Source organism: Balaenoptera acutorostrata, chromosome 1 (genome assembly GCF_949987535.1).
Source record: "Balaenoptera acutorostrata chromosome 1, mBalAcu1.1, whole genome shotgun sequence".
NCBI lineage: Eukaryota > Metazoa > Chordata > Mammalia > Artiodactyla > Balaenopteridae > Balaenoptera > Balaenoptera acutorostrata.
In genome coordinates, this window is record NC_080064.1 from 197520038 (window position 1) to 197541130 (window position 21093).

At 44.4% G+C, this 21093-nt stretch overlaps 1 protein-coding gene across 2 annotated transcripts in view; it reads left to right on the top strand.

Annotated features, from left to right (window-relative positions):
* The first annotated feature begins 935 nt into the window (after positions 1-935).
* Positions 936-21093, top strand: part of IPO9 (importin 9) — a 47229-nt gene continuing 27071 nt past the window's right edge. The window contains exons 1-4 of one of the 2 annotated variants that reach the window (XM_057548902.1): positions 936-1155; positions 18701-18762; positions 18985-19071; positions 19802-20003. In XM_057548902.1, the coding sequence (XP_057404885.1) occupies positions 993-1155; positions 18701-18762; positions 18985-19071; positions 19802-20003 (514 nt within the window). In that variant the 5' untranslated portion in view covers positions 936-992. Of the gene's footprint in view, positions 1156-4821; positions 4927-18700; positions 18763-18984; positions 19072-19801; positions 20004-21093 lie in introns of those variants that run through there. The other variant, XM_057548907.1, reaches the window with a different exon arrangement.

Sequence of the window (21093 nt, forward strand, 5' to 3'; positions counted from 1 at the left end):
CCTGTTACCAGCTTAGCCTCTGAAGTCTTAGAACTGGGCTAGGAATTGCTAACTGGTTTCCGTTGCCACTTGGGAAGGAGTCGTGGTTCCTAGAAACGTTTTCAAGGCAGTTAACCTGAACAGCTTACTAAGAAATGCCTGTTCCCATTTGCTCTGACCCTGGCACTCCAACGACAGCCGCCGCGTGCTTGCCCCTGCCCTGCACTGCTAACCCCTCTCAACAGTCCTCTCCGCTTGCTCCAGGCTTTAGGAGTGTCTCTGCACCTTGAGCCATGTCCCCGAGCAGCCCAGGATGGCCATATTAACTACTTATCCCCCCACCCTGTAAGGTCCAGCCATAATTTCCCTGGAAAAAAACTTTATACTTTCTCAGCTAGTAGGACTTACTCTCAATGGGACTTGTAAGCACTTACTCTGGACGGGATTCCCTTTCCCACGCTGCTCTCTCCTGGCCAGCCACGGTCCAACCTTGAGGTTGGGTTCATCCACCTGAAAAACCAATGGACTCCCCACTGCCCAGTCCACACAGATTCCTTCCCCCGACCTTTGGATTCCTGAGGCTAAGAGATGAAAACTCTCACTTGTTTCGGGGCAAAAGCGGTTGGTTTGAAAGAGGAGCTAATTCCGACCCTCTCCTTAAAGCCTCGTCCAGCCATCCCCATCCCACCCTCTCCTGACTTGGTATCTTACGCGTGAAGGACCCGTGCATGTGGAGTCACAGGTCACCAGCTGCGCTCCCGGCAAGGCTGCCCAGCCGCCGTTAAGCCGCAGGAGAAACCCCACCTCCTGGCCGCCCGGCCAGGTTCCTGCGGAGACGGTGCAGTTCTCGTCCCCGCGGCAGGTGGCGCTGTCTCCGGAGGTTCGGGCCGCGGCCCCGCCCACGCGCGCTTGCCCGGCCAGTGCGCAGGCACGGCCTCGCGGATTGGCCGCGCGCAGGAGCCGTCCGGCGGCGGCGGGTTGGGTCGCGGGGCTGGCGCGCGGCGCGGAGCAAGATGGCGGCGGCGGCGGGAGCTGGTGCGGCCTCTGGGCTGCCGGGGCCGGTGGCCCAGGGGCTGAAGGAGGCGTTGGTGGACACGCTCACCGGGATCCTGTCCCCGGTGCAGGAGGTGCGGGCGGCCGCCGAGGAGCAGATTAAGGTGCTGGAGGTGACGGAGGGTGAGTGAGGCGGACCGTCGCGAGGGCGGCGGGTCTGGGCCGCGCTGACTACTGGTCGCGCTTCGGCCGGAGGCTGGGCCCGGGGAGGTCGTGGGCCGGGGAGGCCTGGGGCCGCTGGGGCCCGGCCGGGCGGAGCGCGGGGCCGGGGGCGCCGGGCCGGGGCGCGGGGCCGGAGTGGGGGCGGGGGGTGGGGGCGCGTTCTCCGCCGGACGGCGGGTCTGGGCGCGGCTGTCAGCTGGGGGCCTGGCGGGGCCTCCGCACGTTTCCCCGGGAATCAATCACGCCTGTGCGGCCGCCTCCGCTCCCCGCCGCGTCCCCGCCGGTTTTCGGAGCGGCCGGCACTGTTCGGAGGAGCCGATCGTCCTTTGTCTTTGTGTCTTTGTCCCCCTCCTCCTATTGGAAGCTTGAAAGTGATGGAGGAGAAAACAAGCCGTTGGCTTGAGGTTGTCCTCCAGTTCCTGCCGAGCGGGCCTTTCTCCAGGCCCGGGGCAGCCACGCTCCGAAGAGCATTAGATCCTGAAACAGGAGGAGGGAAATCCGCTCGGGGTTTATGTCAGGAATACGTCTGGCCTGTCGGGGCTTCGCTGGCAGAACTCCAAACCTGCGGACTCCTCCAGCTCAGCAGGACGGTCCCACCACCTCTCAGTGTCCGTAGGAGTTGGCCCGCCTATGGACTGAGGGTTTTTATTGAAAAGACCTTAAGACAAAGCTCACTTAAATTTAATTTTATATTCTCCCGCAGCATGAGAGAGCTCTTGAAGAACTAAATTATCTCTATTGGAAATACGTTGAGATTTGGGATCTAGCAGGTTAAGGACCATTTTGAAGGCCCAGTTGTAATTGTCATTGTCTTGTGAAATGTCAGATCCTCAAAGAGGAGCCGTGCACAGATTGAACTGTAGGAGTTATTACAGCCTACTAGGTGAAATTCCTTTATTCACGCTAACGTCTCTGCCTCCCTTGCATGTGAAGGAGAAAGGGTGACAGAGCAAGAGAACCTCATCACATTCAAGTTGCTACTTGAATAAAGTTGAAGGTCCGGTACCTTCCCTGAGTGACACCCAGGGTTCCCGGTGCCCCAGGCATAGGTCTGGTGCTTTCCTACAGAAGGTGAACCTTCGCTCGTGTTTGAACTGTCCAGCAGCAGCTCCGATTGGGCTCTGATCCCTTCGACTCTAGCCAACACCATGGTCTCATCTAGGCAAAGTCAGTTACCATCTTCTTGAGATCTTCTTGAAGTTCTACTCTCTTACTTCATCTTTTTGGGTCTCAAAATAAGAAATTAAACAGAGGTGCAGAATTTTGCATTTGATCTAGGCCACTGATAGGAATAGATTCTCTCTCTCCCTCTCACACAGACACCGACACACGCCCCACACACACACCCCATAACTTACCGGGAACCTGCCAGCAGCGTGCTGCGAGCCGTGGAGAGGCTTTGACACAGCAGCCTGCTGTCGGTGACCCAGTAGGAAGGCATGTGACTCACAGGGTTGGGATGTGATGTGCAGGGTTGAATCAAGTCTGTGCAGTTGAATGTGGTAGTTTGGACCCTTTGGGGGTTGTTTGTGTTTTTAAATAGTCTAATTTCTTTTGTTTATTGAAAAACTATAGAAATCCACCCCTTTCGGTAACCTCTTTTTGAGATGGCGGATGGTGATCCGTTCCTCAGATACAGTACCTTGCTTCTCTCCTTTCCCCTTCTTGTGGCCTTTAACAAGTTGTTTTTTGCCATGGGGTCCAGAGTACCTCCTGTCTTCTCTTCAGTCTGAATGTCACACATTTCCTTTGCGCGGCCAGTTTCTTTTCCTTTAATGAAAGCAGAGCACGTGCCTTCCCAGCCCGGCTTTAGCCAGCAGTCTGGCCTGAGGAAGCGCGCAGGGCATTGCTCCCACTGTTAGAACAACACCCTGCAGGCCTAGGCGAGCAGCCGTTCTCGCAAGTGAGTGAATCTTTTCCACTCCTTTGGAGTTGCTTCATGTTTTAGTTTTATCCTAGTAGAAGAAACCTTGCTTTCTGGTCCTAGGAAACACACTTCCTTAAAACTTGGAGTTGATGGGGAATCTGAGAGTTGGTGTCTATTATTATGTGTGTTCTTTCAATCCTTTTTTGGTTCCAAGAGGCCCAAGATTGGATGACAACCAGACCTGGTTGTTTCTAGTCCCTCTGTCCCCTCAAATAACCACACTGTCTTTATGAGCCTTATTATTGCCTCACGTGGGAGACTGGTCCCAACTGATCCTTAAGATTAACCCATCTATTCCCTTTGACAAAGGGAACAATTTCTAATTTAATTTGGAGGGAAAGACACAGGTCAGCTGTCAACTCTCTGTTAAGTGGACAGATAAGAGAGGTTGCCATGCTCTGACCAGATTCTGGAGTAGAGGAGATTTTAAGAAGCAGTTATCTTAGAAAATTGAGGTGCTGGAGCCCAAAGTACATCCAGGTCATTCAGTCTGCCAGCTGGTATTTTCCGGGAAATAACTTGCCTATTATCAGTTACCATGTTTTCCAGAATGGGAACCTGTCCTCTTAAGCCAAGAAAGGGTATGTATGTCAGAGATCCACCTGACTCATACAGTGGGCTAATTTTGAAAGGATGAAGGTAGGCTATGCCCACCAGCCTGGTGCCCTGGGATGGTTTTCTCAAGTCCCTGTGCTTGCTGTTTTCCCTAGTCACTTGGAATCTGAGGGAAACCCAGCAAACCCTTCTGACTAGTGAAAGCCTATTGAACAGGGCTAAGTGGCAGAGGAGGTGGTGCCGCTAGCCACCTTCTTCAGACAGCACTCCCATCCTGAACTGAGAAACTTACTACTTGAGAGTTGGAGGTTCCTCTGCTACACCGTATTCCAGCAGATAATTGGTACCCTTTTGTTTCCTTAGGAAGACTGAGATTTTGAGTTTTATCAACAGGGTTTGTAGGAATTTAGTTCTACCTCAGTAAAGTAAGAATTAGTCTTTTTGATCTGTTAGAGCATTCTTCTAATTCCATTTTATTTACTAGGTGGGATCATATCAAGCATCTTATAAACACAGTAATTAAAGAGAAGGAAAGTTTGTGAACTGCCAAAGGTCTCTTACGTCAAAGTCTAATGTTCTCTACTCAGCTTTATGAGCTCTTTTTTGTGTGACTTATTACAAGATCGTGACTCTTGACAATGTCAACTCTCTTTTTTTGGTGTATTTATGCTTGACTTTTTTTATATCTTAGAACGAAGTTATTTCCTTTTTTTTCTTCCCTGTGTACTGTCCTCTGAGAGCATCACCTGAGTGGTGGGATGTGTTGCTTCCATTCTGAAGCTTTAATTCTCCAGGCCAGCCAGTGTAGCAGAGACTTTCTCATATGACTAGATTTAGACCCTAGGTCATTTTCTTCTTTTAGTTATTGCTTTTGTCTGTTAGAAATGAAGACATTTGGCCTTGACTTAGTCTTTTCTGTCTTGCTCCCAGCAGATATGTCACAGAAGATACATTTTTTCTTTCCTCCCACCACCATTATATTGAGCTGGGGAGGGGGGATTATCCCTCCCTCGCTTTTCCTGACATCCGACGCTGCCAAGATATCTGTGTTGATTCCCCATCTTAGGTGCCTAGAGAGATGATCCTGCTGGTGGAAGTTTGCTTTCTGGTTCTCATGGGCGCTTTTCTGGCTCTCTTCCAGTGTAGCGTAAGCACTGTCACCTGCGAAGGGAGCCCTCCAGGATCCAGACGCACTCCTGGGCGTGTGGCGGGCACTGAGCCGAGCGGAAGGCGGCCACGCTCGGAAAAAGGCCAGTGGTGCAGTTTTCTTTTTCCTTTCAGCTGTGGTTTTGTGAAAAACCCTGTGAGAAAGGGGGACTTCTCCAGAGCTCTCCTCAGAACTCCCTCCTTCCCAGACAGTCCCTGTCCCCAGTTCTTCCTAGTAGGAACCTTCCTGACTGTCCAAGCCTCACGTCTCCAGTCGACCCTTAAGACCAGGAGCATGTATTTCTCAGCTTATCCTTTCTCCTCCATGCTCTCCTTTGGATCTTCCCTTCTCAGCCAAGTTATAGAAGGATCGTGTTTTTGCCAAGTGGGGTGAAATGAGAGAAAGAGGAGCGAGGAAAACCAGAGAGGGCGGCAGAGACTAAAAGGTCAGAGAATGATTAAGGAGAGAGAGCAAAAGATTCCTTAGGAAGTCAGAGGCTACCATTTTGGGTTGGATTAAAGGTTAATCCAGAACCACTTAGAGTCAGGGTACAAACCCAGGTTAACCGAACAGGTCTGTCCTTATTCACCTTGGGAAAGGGAACTAGAGAAATTAAATTTCTTAACGAAAATGGCTTTAGAAAGCTAACTTCATACAGCCCACTTGAGAATGTCCCCCTTTGGCCTAACTTCATAGATTGAATCTTAGTTTAATCTAGAATTGGTCCTTTTCAAGCAAGACAGAATAAAACAGCTCTGTCTGTGTCTCTTGTATTTTCCCTGCTTTAATCATCCCAAAGTAAGTTATTCAGCTGTTCTAATGCTTTCTAAAGAAATTATGTTAATTTCAGAAAAACTGGAAATCCCCCAACATACACTAAAATTTTTCTTTATGGATATACTTAGTTATAGTTCATCAAAAAATATTGTATGATCTCTGTTAAGTGAATATCTGTAAATAAGATTTTCCTACTTCACAGAAGTCATCAGTGGATAAGGCAGTGGTGTTGATCAGAGTTAAAGTAAGTCAGAGAACTTGAGGGTTTTTTCTGGCTTTTCATCTTGTGAGTTTTATAGAGCACAGAGTTCATCACCCGCACACCACCACTGTCACATCTTGTCAGTGATGCTTCATAGAGCTTTTAAGTAAGGTAAAATTAAACTAGCTAAAAATAAAATTAAATTTTATGATATGAAACTCTTTTATGGCGACTGATATCCTGTATTTCTAATGGGTATATGGTCTAGACAGACTAAATTAGGTTAAATAAAATAATAATTGATATTTTCCCTCTTATATCTCCCTGTAACCTAATGCACATGAGCTCTTTGTCTTTGAATTTGGGGGGTTTCCAAACCAGAGTTAATCATGTCACTGTTTTTGAAACTCTGGGAGCCTGTAGGGAAGAAAATCTATTCTGTTTATCCATTCTGTTTTAAAAATTTGTCTTTAGATGATACTCTTTGAAGATTTTCTTTCCCATTAAAGCTTTTGAACAGAGAATCATGTTTTTCGAACTTTCAGGCTTCTGCTTTCCTACGTGGAGGAAATCAACTTTCAGAGAAAATCCATTCTGTAATGCTTGTTGTGGGTATGAATCCCCTGGCTGACTTAGGTTTCTGGACTCCCACATGGATCTTAATCTGATGATCTTTCACTCTCACCATCTTTTACAATCTCAGTGATGTGTGAAGCACGGTGATTGGTGGAAATTGGAGTGTGATCTTTGATAGGTTCCTAGACAAGATGAATTTAAAGATTATGTTAGAATGAAGAGCTCCCAATTATTGTGATCCTCACCAGAGTACGACCACCTCCCGGCACTCAGATGGAAAACATGTATTCACACTAAGCTTTTCTTTAAAAAGAGTGAACTTGAAGTTCTCAGGTTGATGAGAAAGGACCCCTGTGTAGAGTTTGCCTGGTCTTCCTGCTGTAATGACTCTTCTGATCGGTGGGAGTGTGGACTGATGGAGAAGGCCTGCTTCCTTCTCCCTTCTGTGAGCCTCGGCGTGAACCCGACAGCAGTATCTGTGCTTATTGGGAGGAAATTATTCAGATTGGTTTAAGCTTTATAGTCACCACTCATGTTTCAAACCCTCCTCAAAAAAGTCCTATTTTATACCTCAGTATCTTTTTCACACCTTATGATTAAAGATTTTGTTTATCTTGATCTCATTACTTTGTCCCTGTAGTGACGATCCAGAAATTGTACTCTTGGCAGGAACATTAAAAATGCGTATCAGAGTGGTCCATGCAAAAATTATTGAAACAGTGCTGTAAAAGAAAGTACTGCATGGCCTAGGTAATTTGTGACTATGTTTATAGTCATTCTGCAGGGCCTCATATAGGCTCACCAGAATTGGTTGACAGTATCCAGGGTGCTAAGCCTGGGTAGACGGTGACATTCTTAGCAGACTTAGGGCCATAAAGTTAGCATCTGTTGTCACACCAAGTATCTGAAGTCAGAGGAAGTCTGGGAGCCTTACAGAGCATTCCAAGTGCTCTTTCTCTCTCTTTTTTTTTTTTTTGGCCACGACATGCTGGGATCTTAGTTCCCTGACCAGGGATCGAACCCATGCCCCCTGCAGTGGAAGCTCGGAGTCTTAACCACTGGACCGCCAGGGAAGACCCCACACATGCATTTTAGAGTGCTTTTTTCCATTAAACTTGAACATTGGTTGGTATCCAGGAGGTCTTCCTAAATTATGTCTGACTCATCTGTGTTTTAGTCCAGTTGGAAAGTTGATTCCCATATCTTTGCGTTGTAGGCACCTACTGTTTATTCTGTTAAAAATGGGTTTTTTAGACTTACCAGAGGCTGAAGTAGCCAGATGAACCCTGAGAATTAGAATGGATTTCAGTATCTTTAGAGGTAATTGTGCAGGTGTGAAGTGTTTGCTTGTGATTTAACCTCTTAATAAATGCTTTAGAAAGAATGTGGCGGCTTTTTCGGTGGTCTTGCGAAAACCCTCCTTTCCGGAGTGGAGTGATAGGTGCCCTAAGGCTGTATCGGTAACGGAAGCTTAAGATAAGGGTGTGGCAAGCAAGAGTTAAGACTCTAGAATTCAGTAAGGTAGCATAAATCAAAAATACAAAAAATTAAAATATCAAAGACAGCAGCCTTCATATACACAAACAGTCAAAGGTGAGAGAATATAATGGCGTTTGTTTAAAAACCCTTTACAATAGCAACAGAAGGATTAAATACTTAGGAATAAAATTAACAGGAAACGTGCAAAAACGTATTAGGGGAAACTTTTTAAACATGCCTGAAAGCCTTCAAAGCAGACATGAAATGGAAAGGTGTGTGCTGTCCTTGGATAGGGCAGCTCAGCGTTCTAGATGAGTGAGAAAGGTTGATTCTGAAGTTTATAGAAAAATAAGCTTGGGAGAAATAGCTCCAAAAACACCAAAAAAGGAAAACTGTGAGGAGAGACTAGTTCTACCAGACATTAAAACATTATGTAAAGCCTCTATAATTAAAATAAGCAGTGTGGCACTGGCACACAAATAGGCAAATAGAACTGTGGAATAAAATAGAAAGTCCAGAAGTAGACACGAGTAACTATGGAAATGTAGTATGGATAAAGGTGGCATCTCAAATCATTGGGGTAAAGATGGACCTTTTAATAAAGGTGCTGGGACAATTGGGTAGCCATTTGGAATTAGATCAGTATCTCACACCATACAAAAAATTAGCTTCAAATGATTAGGAATCTAAATATTTAAAACATGAAACCATAAAAGTTTTAGAAGAAAATATGGGTGAATTTTTCTTTATCCTTGGCATAAAGAAAGGCTTTCTAACTATGACTCAAAATCCGGAGGCAGTAAAAGATTGATAAATTTGACTACATTAAAATTTTAATTTTCATGACAAAAAACACCATATAGGGCTTCCCTGGTGGCTCAGTGGTTAAGAATCTGCCTGCCAGTGCAGGGGACACGGGTTCAATCCCTGGTCCGGGAAGATCCCACATGCCACGGAGCAACTAAGCCCGTGCGCCACAACTACTGAGCCTGCATTTTAGAGCCTGCGAGCCACAACTACTGAAGCCTGTGTGCCTAGAGCCCGTGCTCTGCAACAAGAGACGCCACCGCAATGAGAAGCCCGCGCACTGCAACGAAGAGTAGCCCCTGCTCGCCGCAACCAGAGAAAAACCTGCACGCAGCAATGGAGACCCAATGCAGCCTAAAATAAAATAAAATAAAAATAAATTTTTAAAAAAAACCATATAAAAAGTCAGTACCAACAAAACAAAATTATACCTAAGCCTATCATATTCAAACTGCAGAAGACCAAAGACAAAGAGAATATCTTGAAAGGAGTCAGAGGAAAATAGTACCTTACCCACAGAGGAACAAGAATTAACAATTACATTGGACCGCTCTTCAGAAGCCATATAAGCAAGAGAAGAGTGGAGTGAGATATCTCAAGTGATGATAGAAAAATATTACCACCTAGAATTCTGTATCCACTGAAATCAGCCTTCAAAACTGAAGCATTAAGACTTTCTCAGACAAACAAAAATTGAGGGGCTTCATTACTAGCAGACCTGCCCTGCAAGAGATGTGAACAGGAGTTCCTGAGGAAGAAGGGAAATTATACATTAGAAACTTGGATCTCAAAACAAGCTCAGAAGAAATAGAGATGAAATTTTTTTTAAGTCAGAAGACAGCTGACAAAGTGAGAGAAATTTTCACAGCATATACCACAGACAAAAGGATAATACCCTTAATATATAAAGAACTCTTAAAAATTGAGAAACAAAGGACCAAAACCTCAATAGAAAAATGAGGGGGTGGGGAATGGACAGAGAAATCACCCCTCCTCCTAAGTGTCATTAAAAAGGTACTCAAACACACACAAATAGTTTAAAGTCACTCATGATTTAGAGAAATACAAATTAAACAACATTAAGATATCATTTCTCCTCTATCAGACTGGCAAAAATTTTAAAGCATGTTCTGTTGGTGAGGTTGTGGAGAAACACTTTTTTTAAAAAAATTTATTTATTTATTTTTGGCTGCGTTGGGTCTTCGTTGCTGCGTGCGGGATTTCTCTAGTTGTGGCGAGCCGGGGCTATTCTTCATTGCGGTGCGTGGGCTTCTCATTGCGGTGGCTTCTCTTTGTTGCAGAGTATGGGCTCTAGGCGTGCAGGCTCAGTAGTTGTGGCACGCAGGCTCAGTAGTTGTGGCACGCAGGCTCAGTAGCTGTGGCTTGAAGGCTCTAGAGCGCAGGCTCAGTAGTTGTGGTGCACGGGCTTAGTTGCTCCGCGGCATGTGGGATCTTCCTGGACCAGGGCTCGAACCCGTGTCCCCTGCATTGGCAGGCAGGTTCTTAACCACTGCGCCACCAGGGAAGTCCTGGAGAAACACTCTTTAACAGTGCTAGTGGGAATGCACATTGGTGCAGTCCTTCTTGAGGGAAATTTGGCCACACCTGACAACACTACAAATGCACTTACTTTTTTTTTTTTTTTTAAAAGAGGCTCTTTTCTTTCTTTTTTTTTTTTTAATGTATTTATTTATTTATTTATGGCTATGTTGGGCAAATGCACTTAATTTTGACCCAGCAGTCCCACTTCTGGGAATCTACCCTGAAGATATACATTTAACAATATAAAAATACATACTGCACACTATTATTTACTGCAACGTTGTTTATAAAAGCACAATAATTGGAAGCAATCTAACTGCCCATATATAGGAAAATGGCTGAAAATGTATGTGTATCCATACAGTGGTATATTATGCAGCCGTAAAAAAGAATAAGGAATCTTGAGGAACTGTTTTGGAATGGTTTCCAGATTATAATGTTAACTGAAAAAAAGCAAAGTGCAAAAGAGTATAATATACTACTTTTCATGTAAACAAGAGGGTACAAGAAAATACACATGTATCTGCTTGTTTATGCAAAAGAAATACAGAAAAGATAAACCAGAAACTGATTGGTTACCTACATGGAGTGGCTGGGGAAAGGATGGAAGGAAGTTAATAGGGATGAGGAGGGAGCAGTGCTTCTTGGAATGTGCCTTTTTGTGTAGCTTTAACTCTGAGAATCATAATAAAGTTTTACATACCCCCCAAAATAAGTTAATAATTAAAATCAAACAATGGAAGGGTACAATTAGTAACAAATGAACCTAACTGTATTACAGATGAACAGTGTAACTACTACTAGGTGTTGTGGGAGGAAAGAACTAACCTAAGTAACTTTGGAAAATAGTATTTTGGTTTTTTGTTTTTTAAATTTTATTTATCTTTGGCTGTGTTGGGTCTTTGTTACTGCTCACGGGCTTTCTCTAGTTGTGAACAGGGGCTACTCTTCAGTGTGGTGCCTGGGCTTCTCATTGCGGTGGCTTCTTTTGTTGCAGAGCACGGGCTCTAGGTGCTCGGGCTTCAGTAGTTGCGACGCGCAGGCTCAGTAGTTATGATGCATGGGCTTAGTTGCTCCACGGCATGTGGGATCTTCCTGGACCAGGGCTTGAACCCGTGTACCCTGCATTGGCAGGTGGATTCTTAACCACTGCACCACCAGGGAAGTCCCTGGAAAATAGTATTTTGACTGCATATTGTAAGACTCAAGTCAAAAAGAACTGTACACAGAAATTATACTCCACTTAATATATCTGTTTTTCGCAGGAGTGTGTGTTAATAGTTCTGTAATTAGTTTCTGTGTATGCTAAGATTGAACAAATAAGTAATTTTATTGTAGATAATGAGAGCCAGATTTATCACTATCAGAGGAAGCATTACAAATAAGGAGGACAAGCAGAGTGAACCTTGAGATATTGGATTGGCATTTGAGTTATCAGTAGATAGATGGATGGATTGGCAGGCGGATGGATGGACAGATGTATGTGTAAGCATAGGTTAGTATGCATACATATATGTCGTACTGCTGTTCTCTGAGGGGGCCTAGGAGCAGTGAGCACACCTAGCGCCCAGATCTTGATTTCTAAATAGCATTCTCCACTAAAAAGCACCAGGGCTCCTTGGAGGAAAAGTTGATACGAGGGTTTAGGCAGAGAAAATACAAGGTGAGCCTAGAATATCCTGTGAGAACAGAATGTAAGGAAGGGCTTGAAAAACGATGGGAGCATGTGGAAAGGCCTGCAAGAAGGTGTGCTGATGGCCACAGTGGAACAGCTGAGCAACAGAACAAATAATGAGAGTGTTGGGTTAAAACTCATGGAGTGAAATGAGTAAGCATGTGTCCACCACCACACGGGTCGAAATAAATAAAGGAGACAGGACAGTGCTTCCTTACAAAAGAATTGCAAGTAATTAGTAAGTGTAAAGAGAATAAGAAATACAAAGGCACCACGGGACAAACAACACAGTAATAATTGTTGCAGGCAGGATCCACAGATGGATGCTAAAATCAATCAGTGAGTGTTTGAAGAGAAACAGGATATGAACATAATCTCAAAGTATCTCTCTGAAGATTTTTGTCATTTGTAAAGGGAGAGACAGTACCTTTACAGTGGAAAATCCAGCAGACCCCACATTACCAAGTGGTCGTGGTTAACATTACCAATAAGAAAATTTATCAACATTATGATATGCTAAGGACACAGCATCACTTCCCTGATATTCTTGCCAAAAATGAATAACCTCAATCTGATTGTGAGGAGACGTCAGTCGAATGAACATCAAGATGTGTTCTACAAAATACTGACCATTACTTATCAAAAGTGGTCGGGTCATAGAAGACAAGGAAAGAATAAGACTGTCACGCATTGGAGGAAACTACTTTAAGTCTAAAAATTATTTCACATTAAAAAAAATAGGGGGCTTCCCTGGTGGTGCAGTGGTTGAGAATCAGCCCACCAATGCAGGGGACACGGGTTCGAGCCCTGTTCTGGTAAGATCCCACATGCCGCGGAGCAGCTGGGCCCGTGAGCCACAACTACTGAGCCTGCGTGTCTGGAGCCTGTGTTCTGCAACAGGAGAGGCCGCGATAGGCCCGCGCACCACGATGAAGAGTGGCCCCTGCTTGCCACAACTAGAGAAAGCCCTCGCACAGAAACGAAGACCCAACACAGCCAAAAAATAAATAAATAATAATAAATAAATTTAAAAGAGAGGAAATCTTAACTAAATCAGATACATTTCATTTAAAAATAAATAAATAAATAAACAAAATTAAAAAAAAATAGGCATAGGGATTTCTCTGGTGGCGCAGTGGTTAAGAATCTGCCTGCCAATGCAGGGCACACGGGTTTGAGCCCTGTTCCAGGAAGATCCCACATGCCACGGAGCAACTAAGCCCGTGTGCCACAAATACTGAGCCTGCGCTCTAGAGCCCGCAAGCCATAACTACTGAGCCTGCATGCCACAACTACTGAAGCCCGCGTGCTTAGAGCCTGTGCTCCACAACAAGAGAAGCCACCACAATGAGAAGCCTCTGCACTGCAATGAAGAGTAGCCCCCTCTCGCCGCAACTAGAGAAAGCCCGCACGCAGCAATGAAGACCCAACACAGCCAAAAATTAATTAATTAATTTAAAAAATAGGCATAGATCATTTTCAGTAGTTTTTCACCTGCTTACCTGGATAAGCCTTGAACATGGAACGTTGCCTGGAACAACTTTTTCCTGATATTAAGCTTTTGTATTGCATAAATACCCTTTGGATGGCTATTTCAGTGGAATCTAGTTATGATAGTTAGCACTTATCATGGAAAGTAACTTTAGTTACGTCGATAAGAAAGCCAAACAATGTACTCATGATGGGCAATAAAAATAATAGCACAAGAACTGATTTTTTTTTTTTTTTTTTTAGTTACGGAATTTTTGTTTTTCTTGTGATGAAAACTTCTAAGATCTAGTCTCAGCAACTTTTCAAATATGCAACACGGTATTATTAACTGTAGTTGACATGCTGCACGTTACTTCCACATGACTTATTTTATAACTGGAAATTTATACCTTTTGACTCTCTTCACCCATTTTGCCCACCCCCCCATCTCTAGCTTCTGGCAACCACCATTGTGTTCTCTGCGTTTGTGAGCTTGTTTGTTTTGTTTTGTTTTGTTTGTTTTAAATTCCACATATAAGTGAGATCATATGGTATTTGTCTTTCTCTGTCTGACTTACTTTACTTAGCATAATGCCCTCAAGGTCCATCTGTAGTGTTGTAAGTGGCAAGATTTCATTTTTCTTTGTGGTTAACTAATATCCCATTTTGTGTGTGTGTGTGTGTGTGTGTGTGTGTATCTGTACTCACATACATATACATACATACCACGTACATATTCTTTATCCATTCACCTATCGGTGGACACTTGGGTTGTTTCCATATCTTGGCTATTGTAAATAGTACTGCGATGAACACGAGGTGCATATATCTTTTTGAGTTAGTGTTTTCGTTTTCTTTGGATAAACACCCAGAAGTGGAATTGCTGCCTTAAATGGTAGCTCTATTTTTAATTTTTTGAGGAACCTCCATACTGTTTTTCATAGTGGCTGCACCATTTTGCATTTCCACCAACAATGCACAGAGGTTCCCTTTTCTCCACATTCTTGTCAACGCTTGTTATCGCTTATCCTTTTTTTTTTAATATGTATTTATTTACTTATTTGGTTGTGCTGGGTGTTAGTTGTGGCAGGCAGGCTCCTTAGTTGTGGCTCCAGGGCTCCTTAGTTGTGGCACGCGAACTCTTAGTTACGGCATGCACGTGGGATCTAGTTCCCTGACCAGGGATCGAACCCGCACCCCCTGTCTTATCCCCTGCACCACCAGGGAAGTCCCGCTATTGCTTATCTTTTTGATAATAGCCATTGTGACAGGTGTGAGTTTATCTCATTGTGATTTTGATTTACATTTCCCTGATAATTGGCGTTGTTCAGCATCTTTTTCCTGTGTCTGTTGGCCATCTCTAGGTCTTTAGAACAGTGTATATTCAGGTCCTCTGCCCATTTTAAAATCCAGTTTTATTTGCTATTGAATTGTATGAGTTCTTCATATATTTTGTATATTAAACCCTTAACAGATACATGATTTGCAAATATGTTCTCCCATTCGGTAGGTTGCTTTTGTATTTGGTTGATGGTTTCCTTTGTTGTGCAGAGCTTTTTAGTTTGATGTAGTCCCACTTGTTTTTGTTTTTGTTTTTGTTGCCTTTAATCTTGGTGTCAAATGAAAAAAAAATCACCAAAACCAATGTCAAGGAACTTACTGCCTGTGGTTCCTTCAAGGAGTTTTATGATTTCAGGTCTTTTACATTCAAATCTTTAATCCATTTTGAATTGATTTTTGTGTATGGTGTGAGATAGTGGTCCAGTTTCATTCTTTTGCATGTGGCTGTTCAGTTTTCCCAGCACCATTTGTTGGAGAGTCTCTCCTTTCCCCATGGTATATTTTTGGCTCCTTTGTCATAAATTAACTGACCATGTGTGTGTGGGTTTATTTTTATGCTCTCTGTTCTCTTCCATTGATCTGTATGTCTGTTTCTATGCCAGTACCACACTGTTTTGATTACTACAGTTTTTTTTTTTTTTTAATGAGGATCTTGAATCAGATGCATATGTTTGATTGATTGATTGATTGATTGATTTTGGCTGTGTTGGGTCTTCGTTTCTGTGCGAGGGCTTTCTCCAGTTGTGGCAAGCGGGGGCCACTCTTCATCGCGATGCGCGGGCCTCTCACCGCCGCGGCCTCTCTCGCCGCGGAGCACAGGCTCCAGACGCGCAGGCTCAGCAGTTGTGGCTCACGGGCCCAGCCGCTCCGCGGCATGTGGGATCTTCCCAGGCCAGGGCTCGAACCCGTGTCCCCTGCATTAGCAGGCAGACTCTCAACCACTGCGCCACCAGGGAAGCCCGATTACTACAGTTTTGTAACACAATTTAAAATCAGGGAGCGTGATGCCTCTAACTTTATTCCTTCTCAGGATTGCTTTGGCTGTTTGGGTCATTTGTGGTCCCATGCTGATTTTAGAATTGTTTGTTCTGTTTCTGCGGAGAGCGCCATTGGAATTTGGGTAGGGATTGCCACAGCAGCCCAGGGCCCAGGTTTTAACCCCACTGATCATAGCTCTCAAGTGGTACGGTGAGCCTGTTGTAACCTGTGCGCCTGCCACGACCAAGCAGTTCTGAAAGCTGCTGTCCATTCTCAAAACAGTGCTGTCCAGTAGGAAGAATGAGTCACATGAACGTTTTAATCATCTAGTAGCTAAAGGGTAAAAAAGAAACAGGTAAAATTCATTTTTAATACTGTAATCGTTTAACCAAATGTATGCAGATATATTATTTCAATATGTAATCGATATAAACTTTACTAAAATATTCCACAGTATTTTGTTTCATACTGCGTTTGCAGTCTGGTGCATGTCTTGCATTTCCAGCATGTGTCAGTTCTCGGAGGCCGCATTTCAGGTCCTCAGTAGCCACTTGTAGCTGATGGCTGCCATATTGGATCGCGCAGCCCTGGAAGGCAAGATGCGAAAATCAGGATGCGCTCTTGGTCTTACATTCTGCTTCCTCTTTTCACAAATACATATTTGATAATTTACTCCTTTGCAAGTATAAATTAGATCTAAATTCAAACTTTTTTTCTTGTGGTAAAATACACTTAATATAAAATTTATCATCTTAACCTTCTTGAAGTGCACAGTTCAGTGGTATTAAATACATTCACATTGTTGTACAGCCCTCACTGCCAACTATCCCCATTTCTTCTTGTAAAGCTGAAACTCGATACTCGTTAAACAGTACCTTTCCAATTCCCCCTCCCCCAGCCTCTGGCAGTCACCATTCTACTCTCTGTCTTTATGATTTTCACTACTGTAAGTACCTCATGTAAGTGGGTACATACGTACTTGTCTTTTTGTGACTGGCTTGTTCCACTTCGCGTACTGTCCTCAGGGTTCATCCATTAGAGCAGTTGTTTTAGCCTATTGCAGAATTTCCTTCCTTTTAAAGGCTGAGTAATATTCCATTGTACAGGGCTTCCCTGGTGGCACAGTGGTTAAGAATCTGCCTCCCAATGCAGGGGACACAGGTTCGAGCCCTGGTCTGGGAAGATCCCACATGCTGCGGAGCAACTAAGCCCATGAGCCACAACTACTGAGCCTGCACATCTGGAGCCTGTGCTCCGCAGCGGGAGAGGCCGCGACAGGGAGAGGCCCACTCACCGCGATGAAGAGTGGCCCCCGCTTGCCACAACTAGAGAAAGCCCTCGCACAGAAACGAAAACCCAACACAGCCAAAAATAAATAAATAAATTTATTTTTAAAAAAAATTCCATTGTACATATAGACCACATTTTGCTTATCCATTCATCTGTCGATGGTCACTTGGGTTGCATCCACATTTTAGCTATTATGAAATATGCTGCTGTGAACATGGCATACAAATAAATATCTCTTCAAGGCACTGCGTGCATTTCTTTCGGGTATATATCCGTAAGTGGAATTTGCTGGATCATATAGTAATTCTATTTAAAAATTTTTAAGGAGCCACCGCTGTACTGTTCTCCACAGCGGCTGTACCCTTTTGCATTCTCACTAGCAGTGCACAAGGGTTCCAGTTTCTCCACATCCTCTCCAGTGGCAGTTTTCTGTTTTTTTGATAGTGGCCATCCTAATGTATGTGAGGTGGTACCTCAGTTTTGCTTTTCATTTCCCTAATGATTAGTGATGTTGAGCATCTTTTCATGTGCTTTTTGGCCTTCATATATCTTTGGAGAAACGTCTATTGAAGTCTTATGCCCATCATTTAATTGGGTCATTTTGTTGTTGTTGAATGATAGAATTTCTTTATATAACTGGATGTTAATGGCTTATTACATACCTATTTGCAAGTTTTCCCATTCTGTGGGTAGCTGCTTTACTCTGCTGATAGTGTCCTATGATGCACAACATTTTTTAATTTTCATGAAGTCTTGTTTGTCTAGTTTTTCTTTTGTTACCCGTGCCTTTGGCGTCACATCCAAGAAATGATTGCCAAATCTAATGTCATGATGTCATGAAGCTTTTGTCCTATGTTTTCTTCTAAGAGTTTCATTGTTTTAGGCCTTATTAGGTCCTTGACCCATTTTGAGTTAATTTTTGTATATGGTGTGAGGTAAGGGTCCAACTTACTCCTTTCGCACATGGATATCCAGTTGTCCCAGCACCATTTGTTGAAAAGACTGTTCTTTCCGCGTTGAGTGATCTGTTCCGTTGATCTGTATGACCGTCTTTATGTCAGTACCGCACTGTATTGATTGCTGTAGATTTGTGTGAGTCCTCCAGTTCTGGTCTTTTTCAAGATTATTTTGGCTATATTTGGGGTCCCTTGAGATTCCATATGAATTTCGGGATGGGTTTTTCTATTTCTGCAAAAAGACGTCATTGGGATTTTGATAGGGATTGCATTGAAGGATCTAAATTTTAATTTGGGAGTCAGAGTTGTTTGTAGCCTCCCAATGTGCATTTCGAGATTACTGCTTACGTTGCTTGTTAGAAACTGCTCACTTATGACAGTTGTATTTTTAGGACTAAGCCTGTGAAGGCCAGATTTTCTTAGACTTAATCATCTCTTCTCTGGTGGTGTATATCTGGACAACTCCTGAAGTCTCACCTTTTAATTTTCCTTTGGGGTTAGATAGCAGTGGTTTTTGGTTAGATACTATGTGCATCGCTACCTTGGAAGGCAAGACGGCTGTGCAGCGATTGGAGGAAGTGACAGGTGCTGGACTGTTCACTGCGAGCAGCCCTGCCCTGCTTCTCTTGCTTAGAGGAGCCAATCTGAGCAGTCATCAGCACTCTTGGAACCACTGAATCAAGCTCCTCTGAAATCTTTCCTGTTGGCATCAGGGTTAGAGCTCAGTAAACCGCTATGGCTTTCCTGGGCGCTCTTGGACTCACAATAGACTTTTCCCTTCCAGAATTTGGTGTTCACCTGGCAGAGCTGACCGTAGATCCCCAGGGGGCATTGGCGATCCGTCAGGTAAGTTGAGACTGATTGGCCCAGTTTATAAGTAATTTCCCTTTACTTGGTGGTGAAACTTTCTTATGGGAAAGTGAAAGAATAAGGCCACTTTATAAATAACTTAGAATTTTATACCAGATTTAGATAGACTTCAGATGAATATATCGGGCCGTGTGTATGGTTTGTATGTGTGAAGAGAGTCCTTTTCTTGCTGTGCTCCTTGGCTTACTCTTTTCACAGCTGGCATCAGTCATCTTGAAACAGTACGTGGAGACTCACTGGTGTGCCCAGTCGGAGAGGTTCAGGCCTCCTGAGACCACAGAAAGGGTGAGGAGAGGTACTCGACTTGTCTGCCTGTGGAGATGTGCAGGCCGTTCTCTGACCACGAGGAGCTCTCAGAAGGCCGTGGAGTGACTGGTAGCTGGCGCTGTGGGAGCCAGGTTACAGATGAGAGAGCTCGAGTGCCAGGCGGACCTGGGTGCAGGCGCCAGTTTGCCTTTTACTGGCTATGAAATACTCAAAAAATATTTTAACTTCTAAGCTTCAATTTCCTAAATATCTAAAATTCCCCCTTTAAAGAGTTGTTTGAGGGTTACATGAAATAATGTTTCTGCTTAGTCCAGTGCTGTGCAACCATGCTGGGCCCCCAGGAAGTTCCGAGGTATAAGGTCTAGAGCAGCACCGTCCATCGGCGCTTCCTGCCGTTGTGGAAACGTTCTGTGCCTGTGCTGTCCAGGACAGCTGCTGGTCACGTGTGGGTGCTGAGCACTTAAAACGTGGCTAGGGCAACTGATGAGCTGAATTTTTAACTTCATTTAATTTTAATTAATTTACATTGAAATGGCCGCATGTAGCTGGTGGCTACCATAATGGACAGCATAAGTTTACAGACCTGGTTATACTCTCTGCATGAATTACTTGCCCAGTTGGTGTATTGGAGTTTTCCATAGATATGCAGTGTCTTGTACACATTGCTTTTCCAGCACATGAACTGGATAGGACTCTGCCACTCACTTATAACCTGGTCTAAGGGCAGGTGGGCTTTTCTCCTCTCCAGGCAAAAATTGTCATCCGGGAGCTGTTGCCCAATGGCTTGAGGGAGTCGATAAGCAAGGTGCGCTCCAGCGTGGCCTATGCGCTGTCAGCCATCGCTCACTGGGACTGGCCCGAAGCCTGGCCGCAGCTCTTCAGCCTGCTCATGGGGATGCTGGTGAGCGGAGACCTAAGCGCAGTCCACGGCGCCATGCGAGTGCTCACAGGTATTGGCAGCCAGCCCTGCTTTGGCTCCTGGGGCCCCACGTGTCGCCCCCCTGCGGCGCCTCCTCCCAGCTCCCAGCTCCGTGGCTGTCCTCCCGCATCGGTGCCCCTTCCCAGGGCACGAAGTTGGTGGTGTGCTTCTGCCGCTGCCAGCCCTTCCCACTCAGGAAAGAGTCACGTGTGGCGGTTAAGCACGCAGACTTCAGTTCACAGTCCGGCTTAACCTTGACCCAACCTACTTCGTCTCTTGAGCTTTGAGTTTCCTTGTGTGTAAAATTCAGGTAATGATGGTATCCACCTCAAAGGAACATTTGGTGGTATAGTGAGCTAGTCTATGTAAAGTGACCTGTGGTAGCACACAGTGGATTTTAGCCATTATGATTATCATCATTATTATATATTATTTTTCTACTTGGTTCAACCAAGGCAAAGTTAAGAATAGTCAAGTTGAATTTTTATGGAGATATAAGAAAAGATAAAAACAGTCCCACTCTACAATCCTGATCTTCGTTTGGCCAGCTTAGAAAAATATGTAGTCTCTGGTGTCTTTTCTTTCTTTCTGTTCTGAGAGGTTGAGAGAAATACTTGGACTTTGAGTCCAAGGAGACTTAGTGAACAGCTCTCCTAAGCTTGGCTGACCTATCAGCCCCTCACAGGACCTGTCCTTAAGTACCCCCAGGTGTGGCCTGAGTCTCCCAGTCTCTTGCAAATTCTGCCCTGCTTCCTGTCCCCCATGTGGGGTCACTGCTCTCCTTTGCTTTCAGGGAATCCTTATGTGGACCTTAGCCACTGGGTACTGATCTGTTAGAAACCACATTGCTTTCTGTTTATATAAGTTTGCGAAAGTCTCACCCCTGTCTTACCTCCTTCTCCGTGATCTGCTAGCTTACCTGAAAGGTATTCTTACATAGTTAGGAATGCCGCTTCAACCTTTTCTGAGTGTCAGTCAGTTTACTAAACTGATTTGGGCATTTGGGCCCAATTTTACTAGTCCATCTAATATTGATAGTAGATAATACCAGTTCTATGTCCAAAAGCAAATCACCCCTCTCCTTTTGTTTCAGACCCCCTCTTCCCGTGCCCCAGCTGCCT